Source organism: Schistocerca piceifrons, chromosome 1, assembly GCF_021461385.2.
Source record: "Schistocerca piceifrons isolate TAMUIC-IGC-003096 chromosome 1, iqSchPice1.1, whole genome shotgun sequence".
NCBI classification, from domain to species: Eukaryota; Metazoa; Arthropoda; class Insecta; order Orthoptera; family Acrididae; genus Schistocerca; species Schistocerca piceifrons.
Window position 1 is genome coordinate 630,053,686 of NC_060138.1, and position 15,760 is coordinate 630,069,445.

Consider the following 15,760-nt stretch of genomic DNA (forward strand, 5'->3'; position numbering starts at 1 on the left):
AATCAGGTAATGACTTTTAATTGTTATTTTGTAAATCTTACATTTAACAATGTATTCAAATGCTTAGTTTTATATAAAAGGGGAGAGGCAGGAGTAGTAAGAGTAAGAGAGTCCGAGGCAGTGAGGGAGTCAGTCAGTCAGTGAGTAAGTATGCACTATTGTCTTTTAGAAGCTGTTTGTGAGAGACTCTTTCAGAAGTTGAAAAACTTCCTGGCAGATTAAAACTGTATGCTGGACCAAAACTCGAACTTGGGACCTCTGCCTTTCGCGGGGCAAGTGCTCTACCAACAGAGCTACCCAAGCACGACTTACAACCCGTCTGCAGCAGAGTGAAAATCTCATTCTGGAAACATACCCCAGGCTGTGGCCAAGCCATGTCTCTGCAATACCCTTTTTTCGAGTAGTACTAATTCTGCAAGGTTTGCAGAAGAGCTTCTGAGGACTTTGGATAGTAGGAGACGAGTATTGACGTCATTAAAGCTGTTAGGACGGGTCGTAAGTCGTGCTTGGGTAGCTCAGTTGGTAGAGCACTTGCCCGTGAAAGGCAAAGGTCCCGAGTTTGTGTCTCGGTCCAGCACACAGTTTTAATCTGACAGGAAGCTTCATATCAGTGCACACTCCACTGCAGAGTGAAAATCTCATTCTTTCGAAGGTTGTCATACAAGAAATGTATACATCATCACTGTAAACCCGTATTAGTCCTAGTACAAAACAAAAAAAGTGATACACTCTGTATTTTTTTAAAAATTAGTACATCAGCAATGTTGAGCACTGGGACTTTCTGACGCAACAGCCCAAGAGGATATCAAAGTACCTCATCACAAGGAGCAGCTAAGTTATTATGTGAACTTTTATTATTGAAATTTTCTAGTTTTCACTCATTTTCATACTTGTGAATGGTGGAAGCCCTTGCTCCATTGGTATGATTGAGAATTCACTATTATCACTGTCCAACTATAGATCGAACTACATAAACATACATTTAATGGGGGCATTTTAACCTTCAATCGTCTTGTATTTTCTTGAAGTTGTGGACATGCTACTCAGTTCCACTACTTATATCATACAGACTTCTTCGCTGTGTGCAAGAAGTTGAGGGTTGTAAGAGAGCTCACAACTATGCCAACTCACTACAAAATGACATAACACCTTTTGTAGGAGCTCTTTTACACTCTGTTGCTCAAATAAAACACAGTTAGTTGGGCAGATCTTCACTGATGTCCTTTATCAGCACTTTACTCATCATTTCTACATATATATCAACATATCAGTTTGTATTCCGTAGAAATGTTGGAACACGTGAGGCAATACTAACCTTACGACTTATCTTAGAAGAAAGATTAAGAAAAGGCAAACCTACGTTTCTAGCATTTGTAGACTTAGAGAAAGCTTTTGACAACGTTAACTGGAATACTCTCTTTCAAATTCTGAAGGTGGCAGGGGTAAAATACAGGGAGCGAAAGGCTATTTACAATTTGTACAGAAACCAGATGGCAGTTATAAGAGTCGAGGGGCATGAAAGGGAAGCAGTGGTTGGGAAAGGAGTGAGGCAGGGTTGTAGCCTCTCCCCGATGTTATTCAATCTGTATATCGAGTAAGCAGTAAAGGAAACAAAAGAAAAGTTCGGAGTAGGTATTAAAATCCATGGAGAAGAAATAAAAACTTTGAGGTTCGCCGATGACATTGTAATTCTGTCAGAGACAGCAAAGGACTTGGAAGAGCAGTTGAACGGAATGGACAGTGTCTTGAAAGGAGGATATAAGATGAACATCAACAAAAGCAAAACGAGGATAATGGAATGTAGTCAAATTAAATCGGGTGATGCTGAGGGGATTAGATTAGGAAATGAGACACTTAAAGTAGTAAAGGAGTTTTGCTATTTAGGGAGTAAAATAACTGATGATGGTCGAAGTAGAGAGGATATAAAATGTAGACTGGCAATGGCGAGGAAATCGTTTCTGAAGAAGAGAAATCTGTTAACATCGAGTATAGATTTAAGTGTCAGGAAGTCGTTTCTGAAAGTATTTGTATGGAGTGTAGCCATGTATGGAAGTGAAACATGGACGATAAATAGTTTGGACAAGAAGAGAATAGAAGCTTTCGAAATGTGGTGCTATAGAAGAATGCTGAAGATAAGGTGGGTAGATCACGTAACTAATGAGGTATTGAATAGGATTGTGGAGAAGAGAAGTTTGTGGCACAACTTGACTAGAAGAAGGGATCGGTTGGTAGGACATGTTTTGAGGCATCAAGGGATCACAAATTTAGCATTGGAGGGCAGCGTGGAGGGTAAAAATCGTAGAGGGAGACCAAGAGATGAATACACTAAGCAGATTCAGAAGGATGTAGGTTGCAGTAGGTACTGGGAGATGAAGAAGCTTGCACAGGATAGAGTAGCATGGAGAGCTGCATCAAACCAGTCTCAGGACTGAAGACCACAACAACAACAACAACAACAACAACATCAACATACAGCACACAGTCACATCTTCACTATCTACTACCTATTTAAAATACGTTTTCTAGTTCCACGAGAATATTTCATCGACCTAAGAGGATAATAGTGGAACATGTTACGCTGGAGAATCTCATGTTACCTACAGTTGAAATGGTAATGAGAGAAGCTTTCAAGATATTACCTCATACAACTGATCTCGAGTTACAAGCCATACCAAGAAGATAGTCTAGGTTTCATGAATTCATACTGGTTTACATGAAAAACAGATTTACAAAATCATCGTCTTTGTTTGCTCCACTATGAGTTTCACACCATATCAAGTGGACAAAAATAACTCTACCTTTTGGGTTGTTTCACTTATGTATAACCATGTGTACTTATAAAAGGTCAGTTGATTTAAGTTCTCTGTTCACTACAGTTGTTTGTTTACTGCTTCCCTGATGAACACAACAACCAAAAGTAAGAAATGCTGTGCTCAGCACACGTATAAAAATAGCCTACCCTCAATACTGAACTGTCAAAAGTTGCACCACAAAAATATTCTTCAGTGTTGTGAGATGATGGCCAGAGATAGGAAATAAAACGAACACCAGATCTTGCTGTAATTGGCCGACAGAACATGGTGCCGGGACGTGGGGCATAGTGAGTATACTTTACAATAGTGCAAAAGGTTGGGGTTAATGCATCGGAGGCAGTTTCCCAGTTTTTACCTTTTGTGCACTGAGGGGCCCTGGCCCTTCTGGGAGGAGGAGGAGGAGGAGGAGGTGGAGGAGGTGGAGGAGGAGGAGGAGGAGGGGGAGGAGGAGGAGGAGGAGGTGGAATTCTGGAACACGAGTTTTGTGGAAAAACTCTCAGGTAATATTTACCATTGGTGAATGCTGCTTTTGAAAGGACTGGTCTTTCTATCCAGTACACAGCAATATGCTGCTGCAGCCAGAATCCCATATTTAAGATATGCACACAAAGTGAGACGACATCACAAGGTAAACATACACATTATCTGTCTTCCTATGTACAAATATTGTTGACATAAATTTTATTTCTTGGTAAAATTAGCATTTGTTGAAATGGCAATTAATAAAAATGATTGCAATTCAATGGTGGTGTAGTGTGTAAAATTTAATAGCTCTACTGGAAAGCATTTATAAGCCACTCCAAATGACATGCCATATTAATCAGAAGAATAATATTTATATCTGTTCTCTTTGTATAATGAAATTTTGATACACTTGTCCTTCTTGTGATTGCAGGAGAGCTATATGATGTACAACCAACTACAATAATCAAACAGACTGGTGTAAAAATACGAAAAAAACAGTCATATAGTTCTTACCTTCAGGAGGCAAAATGTGGTGTGGTAGTGGTGATCAGCATCATCTAAAGGGACTTACTACAAATTTATCCACTTGGAAGCCTGTGAAACATTGTACACATACATTTTGGGCTGCTTCTCACCTTGAATAGTAGCTGCCATGTTTTACTTTTATGAGTTGGATTAAAAGGAGACTCAATATGCTCTGTAGTAGCAGTGAGTGTTGTTATATCTAAAAGGAAAGGGCAGCAGGGAGAGTGGGGAAGGAGGAGTCTGTGTGTGTCAACATTATGCTTGACAGCATTCAATACAGCGTATTATCTATGGTGGGAGGAATTACCCCTCCACAGTCATCCCCACAGAAATCAATACATAAAATACATATAGGGATAGGCATAAAACACTGTGATATACAAAAGGAAAAGTAATTAAAAGAGTACATTCAAGAAGTATAAGGTAGTAGTATGCATTGGTTTAGGAGTGCAGCAAAGCTGATGGTCTATTGGGACAAAGGAAGGAAGGAATATTAGAGTTTAAAGTCCAGTTGACAGTGCAGCCATTAGAGGAGCAGCACAAGAGGAAGGAAGGAATATTAGAGTTTAAAGTCCAGCTGACAGTGCAGCCATTAGAGGAGCAGCACAAGCTCAGACTACGAAAGTATGGGGAAGGAAATCAGCTGTGCCATTGCAGCATTTGCCTGGAGCAATTTAGGGAAATCAGAGAAAACCTGAATAAGGATTACTGGACAGGGATTTGAATGTCAACCTCCTGAATGAGAGCTCAGTGTGCTAGCCACTGTGCCACCTTGCTCGGTGGCCTATTAGAGTTAGGGGAACGGTGAAGGGCTTCACTTCTGCATAGCATTTAAAGTAGAAGTATGTCTAATTTCAGTTCAAGATGTACGTCAGTTAGGATGATGTGTGAAGCACTGTCAAAGGTGCTCCACGTAAGCAATAAAGTGGGTCCTTCTTTCACAAGAAATATTCATGTATGTATGGTCTTAGTATCCAAAATAACAGCATTGGAAAAAACACCACGTAACAACATTTAACCCTTTAAACACGTGTGTTTTGGTTTACAGTCATATAATTCCATGGTAAGTGAATGGCTGGACTGATATACAACATGGTAATAACAGTTAAACATTACAGCCATGATACCCAATTCAGTACAAACAGTAGCACACAGCCAAGCCATTTGGTAATGTGTGGCATCACTGAAATGTGTACAGTGACACCGAATGGCAAACAAGTCAAAGACAAATCTGTGTGGACAGGTATGCTATATGTGTAATGGTGTGTGGTGGTAGCATCATTAGAATTCCCCTAAATAACATTAAAGAGGCAGAACCAAAGATAACAAAGATGAAAGAATGCAGGCAGTACTGTTCTAATTGGTAGATGACATTGCGGCTTTGGTGGTGTTGGTGCAACATCTGGAAGACACATGTCTGCAGCAGCAGAGGTTTGATTTCAGGGCTTTATAAAGTTGCGGAGATCAATGTGTAGCTCAAACCAGAAGTTTTCATGGATGTCAATGCCGTGCTTTGACTCAGAACATCATGCACAATTGAAGGTCTTTGAAATTTTTTGCAACAGATGGGCTTAGATAGGTGACAATATTATGTGTGGGATTTTATTTTCCAAAGGGCTGATTTACAGTTAATCATGTTTGCAGTTGGGAATACAAAAGCTGAATTTTGGTTTCTCACTATACTACATATAAAGTTCTGGTCTGTGATTATGTCAGAAACATTATACAGAGTTACGAACTCCATGGTCACTAGGTGTTTTAGACTCAGTTAATGTAATCAGAACTTGACAATCTGATCATACTACCACCTGACGGCATGGAACTAGGTGTAATTACAACATTTCTTTCATTGGTATTGTTGCAAATGTACAATCCATAAATAAATTACATTATTCAGTCAAGCTAACCACATTTTGCCAGCTGTGCTTACTAGCTGTGGGCTATTATTTGTAGTATAGATCCCATGATCATTAATTTGAGTACTACATACACAGTCCGGTAAGAAACGGGATGAATGTAAATGTGTGATCTGAACATACAGTATCAGCGAAGAGCCACTGTTATTCAGTTAAGTATCATTCCCATTAGCCCAGCAGCATACAGGATGAGAATTTACAATGTTCACTTTATACTATATTTTGCTAAACAACTTGCCAATTTCATAACACAATCACAGGAAAATTCAAAGTTACACTTGTAACTACTTACACACAGTTGCTTTCATACAACAGCCATATGAAATCATTTTGCCCACAAAGACTTTATTTCAAATTTGCACGCTTATACATGGGCTATCTGGAAAGTAAATTCCATTAGGTTGTAAATGGAATGCTGGCATACTTAATGTAAATTAGAACAATTTTAAAACTACATCTGCTTTATTTCTCACATCACCTACATTGAGGTCTAAGAATTTACCACCTCTTAAAAAGCTGAAAAATTCCATTTGCATAACATTCTGCTGCCCGAGATTGCATTCGGTCCATGACAACAACTTGACACTCTTTGTCTCATGGCGTCACAGCCAAACTTCAAAAATTTTCCCCATGACTTTTATTAATGTGAATATGTGGGAACATACACTGTTAAGTGCTCAAACGAACCATATAAAACTTTATGGATATGTTAACGGTATCAGACATAACAGTGCTGTAACCATAAATGTAATCTCTAAATGGACAAAGATCATCACCGCAAGTGATTATATACGCCATTGTACATGGGTCCTGATATCACTTTTCATCTCATTGTCTGCTTATTTTGTTCGCTCACTTTGTTAGTTCACTCGAGTCTGAACTGCTATAGATTTGGTCTGATGTTAATTTAGCTGGGTGTTCTGCTTTAATTCTTATGTGGAGACTCAATGTTTAATCAGATTCTGCGAATAATTAAATAAACAGCAATCACGTATTATGTTCACAGAAAACATTTTTTTTCCTCGTGATTGTGTTTGTGTGTGTGTGTGTGTGTGTGTGTGTGTGTGTGTGTGTGTGTGTGTGTGTGTGTGTGTGTCAATTACTTTGAATATATCGTTAAATTCATTTTTATTACATTTAAAATACCACTTCTTTCCTTACAAGATTAGTAATTGTGAAACAATTAAATACAGAAGCTTTTCTTCTGGTTGTGTAATTTTCAAGTGCCATTTCATGCATAGTTATTTTTGTATTTAAATTCCGATAGAATCTGAATTTATTTTTACATTGTAAAGCCCAATTATAAATTAACACATTCTTTTCCAGAAGGAAACAGCATTAAATTTCACAGTAAATTTATAGATTACCAAAAGAACTGTCTTCCAAGCCAACTGCGGTCCACTACAATTTTAAAATTTCTACTTAACTGTTTAATAATCCATGTAAAAGCATTAGCAACAGAATCAAAGTTTTCTTTAATGTCTGCATCATTGCTGATTATTTCGGATCAGAATTTATAGAAAGTGAATATTTTCATTTCCCAGTTATTTTGCATAATTTCAATTCATTTAAGAAGAGCTGGTGATGTTAAAGACTCAAAGCAATAGGGCCCAAACCTTTTTTCAGGTGCATAGAGGGGTGAAAATCACTGGAAACAGAGGATGGGCTGCAATGCATATTTCAAAATGTCTCATCTGAACTGATGCAACAATTCTTGGTTTGTTTGGCAAAGTGTTGCTAAGCACTGTCATGCAAAAATATGGCACCAGCAGTTAAGGGACCTAATCGCTTGTTTTGCATAGCTTTTCTCAGTTTTCTTAATGTCCCACTGAAAACTTCAGAATAGGCTGTCCTCCCACAGTCCATAAAATCTATCAACAAAATTGCTTTAGCATCCCAAAACAAAAAACAGTAGCTGTAAACCTTTCTGCCTGCAAATTTTTTTTGAGGGGGGGGGGGGGGGGGGGTGTTGTAGGGCAACGACACCACACTATTTACTGGAGATGTGTCTCCACGTTAGCATAATAAGCCCAAGTCACATCACCAATCAAGATTCTATTCAGTATGTCTTCTTCTTCTGCATCATTACAAAAAAGAAGTCATGATGATCAGTCATATATAGAGTTTTACGATTCTCAAAGTAGTTTTGGATGTTAACAAGCATGGAACTTTTGAGTTTCAATCATGAACCTATTCAAAATTAACTGAAAAATCTGTGGAAAGTTGTCCAGCAGTTGAAGTATCATGAAATGCAGCTACTTTAGGCAAATGAGAAACAATGTTACTTTCTCTTTATTGCATCTCTAAGCACACTGAAGATGGCACTGATGGTGTTATTGATACTTTCCAACAAGCAGTAAATCATTTTATTGAATTATTTTAAATTAAATATGAGGGTAATTTTTTAAACCTACATAGATAAACAGACAACTTTACATGTATTGCTAGCTCAATGTTGTCCTTTCCAATATTCGTTGTTTCCAGACATTGTTTTTGAATATGTTCTACAATTTTATCCAGCCATTCTTCTCTTTCTCTTTCTTCAAATGGCATTAGCTGTGACACCAGGAATGACGCTGCATCACTGAAACGAAACAAATATAAGCACACAGATAAACACAGATATATGTACAACTGCACAAATAGACTTATGAGAAAGATTGATTATACATATGATCTATCACGTATCAACAAAAATCTCAGTTTTTGAAAATATAACTGGATAGATAAAAAATCTGCTCACCAAGCAGTGGTACAAGCAAACAAACACAAAAGTTAGGAAATGTGTAAGCTTTCAGAGCCAGTGGCTCCTCCTCCTGGCTGAAGGGTTGAAGGGAAAGGAAGAGGGATCGAGAAAAAGGACTGGTGAGGTTTAGGAAATGAGAATTACAGAAAAGACACCCAGAAACCCAGGTCAGTTGATAGTTACTGGATGAGATGAGAAGGAAAGACTGATTATTATTGGGGACTGCACTGGACGAGATTTGAAAACCTGAGAGCTTACAGGATAATAACCAAAAAAGAGATTGTAATCATCATCCAAGAGTTGACAAGAGCAGCAGAATGGCATGTGTGGCACAGGCACAGAGGCCATGACTGTCATGTTGTAGTGTGTGCTCTGCAACAGGATATTGTATGTTGCCAGTGTACACCTCCTGTATGTGTCCATCATGCTCACTGATAACTTGGTGGTAGTCGTGCCAACGTAGAAGGCTGACCAGTGTTTACATAGTAGCTGCTATACAAAGTATTGTTTCACAAGTGGCTCTCCCTTTGATAGCATATGTTTTGCCAGTTGCAGGCCCAGTATAGGTGGTGGTAGGAGGAAGCTTATTATAGCTTGTCTTATAGCAAAGTCGGTCACAGAAGTAGGAACCATACAACACAGAAATAGGTACAGAAGGAGAATACAGTCTGACCAGGATATTGCACAAACTGGGGTAGGGTGGTGGGGAGGGGGTTACAAAATGCTATTCTAGGTGAGCTGGACCTCATTTCAGGGCATGATTTTGGGTAATCATGAAGTATCATCTGTTTAATACATTTAAGACCAGGATAATGCTGAGTAACAAGAGCTGGTGTCCTGTGCTGTTTATTGGAGGTATCAGTGGTAACTGGTTTGGATGTGATGACTCAGGAAATCTGGTTTTGGACTAGGCTGGTGGGGTCATTACATCTGTTGAAGGTTGGGGTAAGAATGGTGGTGTATTGCTGTAAATAATCTGCAACTGAACGAATACATTTGCCTCAAATACTGAGATGGAAAGTATGGTAACAGTCAGAATGTAAGTACTGTTGTTTGTTAGTAGGTTTAATGTTAAGAGGTGTGTATCTGTCCCTCAGCGAGGATGAGGTCAACATCAAAGAAAGTGGCATGGGATTCAGAATCCGACTACGTGAGATTTAATTGGGAGAACATATTTCAGAGATTTCAAAAATTTTTACTAATCAGCCTCAGCATGAGTCACAGCCTCACCATGAGTCAATAAGGAAGAGCAGGGGCTGGAGGCTTATGGGTTCCAGGAGAGCCTCCTCCAAGTGACCCATGAATACGTTGGCATTGGAAGGAACCTTCCTGGTTCCCATAGCCATGTCTCTGATATGTTTTTATGTCTGCACCTCAAAGGTACAGTAGTGGTTACTAAGCATAAAGTTGATTAAGGTGAGCAGTAAGAACATCATAGGTTTGGAATCAGGTGCATGCTGGTTGATGTATGAGGGTTGACTGAAAAGTAATGCCTCCACCTTCATAACTCTTCAACAATTGACAACATTGGTACGCAGCAGGTACTAGCTTGTTCCGTAGCCTCTTCTCTACAGCTCCAGTTGGCAGGAAGCCCTAGCATTTAACGGTTGTATTCTTACAGTGTAAAGTAAGGAACCCTGCACAGATGGTCGGTCAATGCAGTTTAAACAATGTGCAGTCATTGAATTCTTGACAGCAGAAGGTGTCACCCCAAAGGAGAGTCAGCAGAGAACGAAAGCAGTTTATGGTGATTGTGTTGATGTGAGTACTGTGTGTCACTGGGTGAGTGAATTTGAAGACGTTGAGGCGGGAACATCTGACCTGTGTGCCAAACAAAGAATTGGACATCCTGTGGCAGCAACCACAGAGTTTGACAAGCAAAATGCTGACAGACTGACTCATGACTATCGCCGTATCACTCAGAGAGAAATTGCAAGCACAATCGACATTTCACAAGAACATGTGGGTTCCATTATTGCTTTGCTTGACTATCGATGCACAATGGGTACCCTGGATGCTGACTCCTGAAATTTCACAAGAACATGTGGGTCCCATTACTGCTTTGCTTGACTATCGATGCACAATGGGTACCCTGGATGCTGACTCCTGAAATGAAAGTGCACAGACTTGAAATTTGCCACGAATTCCTCTCATGTTACAAGAATGAAGGTGATGCCTTTCTCCATTCAATTGTGGCAGGAGACAAAACGTGCAGAGACTTGAGAAAAGTGCTCAGCAACAATCACGTTTGTGTCGGTAGATAACACACCATTTATAACCCCAGGAACACCTGTTGGGGTCTGGTACCCGAAAACATGTTTGATCTTTGCCCAGACTTGGGAAGGATCGTATGGCACCCAACAGTCAAACTGTATCTCTCCCAACTCTCCTACTTCCGTCGTTAGATAAGGTGGCGAACAAGGGCATGGAATCATTTAAAGGCTATGAGGAGGTGCCGCTTATGCCTCTGTAGAACTCGCCGACACTCCTTAATTGCTTCAGCGACTTCCAGCGACCACTAAGGGACTGCCTTACGCGGGGGGCACCCTAAAATGCAAGGGATCACATTTTCTGCTGCAGAAACAACTGTTGTAGTCACCTGCTCAACCATCACATCGATGTTACCATGTGGGGGAGATTCAACAGTGACAGCAGAGGTGAAAGTTTCCCAGTCCGCCTTGTTTAAAGCCCATCTGGGTAGGCATCCACAGTCACTACCACACAGGTCGTCATGTGCTCTCCAGTGGATAGATGGGAGAAGTCCAGCGCTGCAAATTGATAAATCAATGGCAAAGTAACTGCCATGAGCCACACTGAAAGATGTGACGGCCCCAGTATTTAAGAGGCAGACGTCAAACTGAGACAGTAAAGTTTCGACATCTCTGCCTCGGCCAGTAAGCATGGTGCCACCCCACACGGGGTTATGGGCATTAAAATCTCCCAGAAGTATGCAAGGTTTAGGCAGTTGATCAGTCAGTGCAGCTAATACAATCAGGGGTACTGTACCATCTGGAGGAAGATATACATTTCAGACAGTTATTTCCTGTGCCGTCGTCATTCTGACAGCCACAGCTTCAAGAGGGGTTTGAAGGGGCACAGTGTCACTACGGACAGAGTTTAGGACACAAATGCTAACTCCACCTAACACTCGCTTATAGTCATGACGGTTCCTATAATAACCTTTATAGCCACAGAGGGCAGAAATCTGCATTGCTGGCAACCAGGTTTCCTGGAGGACAATGCAGATGGCACGTGTAAAGCTTAAGAGTTGCCGTAGCTCAGCCAGGCGGTGGAAAAAACCACCACAATTCCACTGTAGGATAATGTCATCGTGAGACTGGGAAGGCACGGAACATTCAATGAGGCAGTTTACGCCTCACAGTCACCTGCTCCACCAACTTATTGCCTGAGCAGTCTATATCCTTTTTTTTTATTTATTTATTGTTTTTATGGTTTTAGGGCGCAAAACTGCTACCGTCATTAGCGCCCGGTCTGTGACTTAGGTAAAGGTAAAAAAACAAAACTGGAAACCAGCAGCAATGGGAGCAAAACTCAAAAAAGTGGGGAAACTAAAAAATGGAAGGAAAGCTTAAAAAACCACTACTGAAAGAGGGTTGTTTGTCCCCAAAAAGAGCTTCAAATGACTGATGTCATCTCACTGGCACTAATAAACTCGAGAACGTAATTGGCTAAGCGCGTATCATCTGCTAAAATGGAAGATATATCAGGCAACAACTGGAGACGGCTGCATAACGGAGTAAAATAGAGGCACTCAAGTAAAAGGTGTCTCACCGTCCACAGTTGAGAGCAGTGGGGACAGAGTGGGGGAGGATCGCCGCTTAAAAGATGTCGGTGGCTAAAAAGACAGTGCCCTATCCGGAGTCTACTTAAAATTACCTCCTTCCAACGACGAGTTCAGGAGGAAGAGGTCCAAGCAAAGGGAAGAGCTTTCACGTCCCACAATTTATTATTGGGAAGGATCGACCAATGTGCATGCCATAAAAGAGCAACATGACGACATAAAACACTCCGTAGATCGGCGAAGGGAATCATGCAAATAGCTGGCTGAAGAAGAGAGACTGCAGCCTTGGCCGCCTCATTTCCACAGATACCAACATGTCCTGGGATCCAGAGGAACGCCACAGAGACGCCCCCCATGTGGAGCAAGTGGAGGCAATCCTGAATCTACATCTACATTTATACTCCGCAAGCCACCCAACGGTGTGTGGCGGAGGGCACTTTACGTGCCACTGTCATTACCTCCCTTTTCTGTTCCAGTCGCGTATGGTTCGCGGGAAGAACGACTGTCTGAAAGCCTCCGTGCGCGCTCGAATCTCTCTAATTTTACATTCGTGATCTCCTCGGGAGGTATAAGTAGGGGGAAGCAATATATTCAACACCTCATCCAGAAACGCACCCTCTGGAAACCTGGACAGCAAGCTACACCGCGATGCAGAGCACCTCTCTTGCAGAGTCTGCCACTTGAGTTTGCTAAACATCTCTGTAACACTATCACAGTTACCAAATAACCCTGTGACGAAACGCGCCGCTCTTCTTTGGATCTTCTCTATCTCCTCCATCAACACGATCTGGTACGGATCCCACACTGATGAGCAATACTCAAGTATAGGTCGAACAAGTGTTTTGTAAGCCACCTCCTTTGTTGATGGACTACATTTTCTGAGGACTCTCCCAATGAATCTCAACCTGGTACCCACCTTACCAACAATTAATTTTATATGATATTTCCACTTCAAATCGTTCAGCACGCATACTCCCAGATATTTTACAGAAGTAACTGCTACCAGTGTTAGTTCCACTATCATATAATCATACAATAAAGGATCCTTCTTTCTATGTATTCACAATACATTACATTAGTCTGTGTTAAGAGTCAATTGCACTCCTTGCACCAAGTGCCTATCCGCTGCAGATCTTCCTGCATTTCGCTACAATTTTCTAATGCTGCAACTTCTCTGTATACTACTGCATCATCCGTGAAAAGCCGCATGGAACTTCCGACACTATCTACTAGGTCATTTATATATATTGTGGAAAGCAATGGTCCCATAACACTCCCCTGTGGCACGCCAGAGGTTACTTTAACGTCTGTAGACGTCTCTCCATAGATAACAACATGCTGAGTTCTGTTTGCTAAAAACTCTTCAATCCAGCCACACAGCTGGTCTGATATTCCGTAGGCTCTTACTTTGTTTACCAGGCGACAGTGCGGAACTGTATCGAATGCCTTCCGGAAGTCAAGGAAAATAGCATCTACCTGGGAGCCTGTATCTAATATTTTCTGGGTCTCATGAACAAATAAAGCGAGTTGGGTCTCACACGATTGCTGTTTCTGGAATCCATGTTGATTCCTACAGAGCAGATTCTGGGTTTCCAAGAACGACATGATACTCGAGCAAAAAACATGTTCTAAAATTCTACAACAGATCGATGTCAGAGATATAGGTCTATAGTTTTGCGCATCTGCTTGATGACCCTTCTTGAAGACTGGGACTACCTGTGCTCTTTTCCAATCATTTGGAACCTTCCGTTCCTCTAGAGACTTGCAGTACACGGCTGTTAGAACGGGGCCAAGTTCTTTCGCGTACTGTGTGTAGAATCGAATTGGTATCCCGTCAGGTCCAGTGGACTTTCCTCTGTTGAGTGATTCCAGTTGCTTTTCTATTCCTTGGACACTTATTTCGATGTCAGCCATTTTTTCGTTTGTGCGAGGATTTAGAGAAGGAACTGCAGTGCGGTCTTCCTCTGTGAAACAGCTTTGGAAAAAGGTGTTTAGTATTTCAGCTTTATGCGTGTCATCCTCTGTTTCAATGCCATCATCATCCCGGAGTGTCTGGATATGCTGTTTTGAGCCACTTACTGATTTAACATAAGACCAGAACTTCCTAGGATTTTCTGTCAAGTCGGTACATAGAATTTTACTTTCAAATTCACTGAACGCTTCACGCATAGCCCTCCTTACGCTAACTTTGACCTCGTTTAGCTTCTGTTTGTCTGAGAGGTTTTGGCTGCATTTAAACTTGGATTGAAGCTCTCTTTGCTGTCCGGTGGACCAGAGGGTGGACAGGGTAGAGAGCTTGGAGATTGAGGAGAGAGCTGAGCGAATCTGAGCAGATAACATACTGAATCTGCTGGTGGCGACGGATGTATTGGACAGCCTGGAGAACAGCCTAAAGCTCCGCAGTAAAAACCGAACACTGGTCGGGAAGCCGAAATCGATTGGGGGTGTCGCCAACAATATAGGCACTCCCAACACCAAACGATGTTTTTGAGCCATCAGTGTAAATAAACGTGGCATCCTTCATTTGTGCGCATAGAGCAGCAAATGGCCGACGATAAACAAGAGAAGGGGTACCACCCTTGGGAAACTGACAAAGGTCACGGAGCAGGCAGGTCCGGGGCTGGAGCCAAGGTGGTGCTGTACCCCAAGTTGTCAAGAAAGTTTTAGGAAAGTGGAAGGAAAGAGAACGTAGCAGTTGACGGAAGCGGACTCCCAGTGGTAGGAGGGGGGAAGGGCGGCCTGCATACCCTAAATCCAAGGAGGTGTCGAAAAAAATGTCATGGGCCGGATTAGCAGGCATGGAAGACAGATGGCTAGCATAACGACTCAGAAGGACAGCTCGCCGATTGGACAACAGATGTTCAGCAGTCTTCGCATAAAGGCTTTCCACAGGGCTGGTGTAAAAAGCTCCAGACACTAAACGTAATCCACGGTGGTGGACAGAGTCAAGACGCCGAAGAATAGACGGCCGAGCAGAGGAGTAAACTATGCTTCTGTAGTCCAATTTCAAGCGCACTAAGCTGTGATAGAGGCGGAGAAGGACAACTCGGTCCACTCCCCAGGAGGTGCCATTCAGGACACGAAGGGTGTTGAGGGATCACAGAAAGCGAGCCGAAAGATAGGAAACGTGGGAGGATCAGCACAGTTTCCTGTCAAACATAAGACCCAACAATTTAGCAATGTCCGCAAACAGAAGGTTAACAGGGCCTAGATGTAAGGAAGGCGGAAGAACTCCGTACGACGCCAAAAATTAACACAAACGGTCTTACTGGGAGAAAAGCAGAGGATGCCTGTCCTCCAACAGGTATCGTATGCTCTCTCCAGATCAAAAAATATTGCTACTGTTTGGCGTCTCCTGAGAAAATTGTTCATGATATAAGTGGAGAGAGCAATAAGATGGTCAACTGCAGAACGATGCTTTTGGAAACCGCATTGGGCAGGTGTTAAAAGACTTCAGGACTCCAGCCACCAGGCTAAACGGCAATTCACCATG

General features: G+C 41.7%; 1 protein-coding gene across 2 annotated transcripts in view; it reads right to left on the reverse strand.

Annotated features, from left to right (window-relative positions):
- LOC124804724 (DNA polymerase epsilon subunit 2) overlaps nt 1-15,760 on the reverse strand; it is a 120,820-nt gene that overhangs the window by 94,769 nt on the left and 10,291 nt on the right. For both annotated transcript variants that reach the window (XM_047265019.1, XM_047265008.1), the window contains exon 2: nt 8,156-8,303. In XM_047265019.1, the coding sequence (XP_047120975.1) occupies nt 8,156-8,272 (117 nt within the window). In that variant the 5' untranslated portion in view covers nt 8,273-8,303. The remainder of the gene's footprint in view (nt 1-8,155; nt 8,304-15,760) is intronic.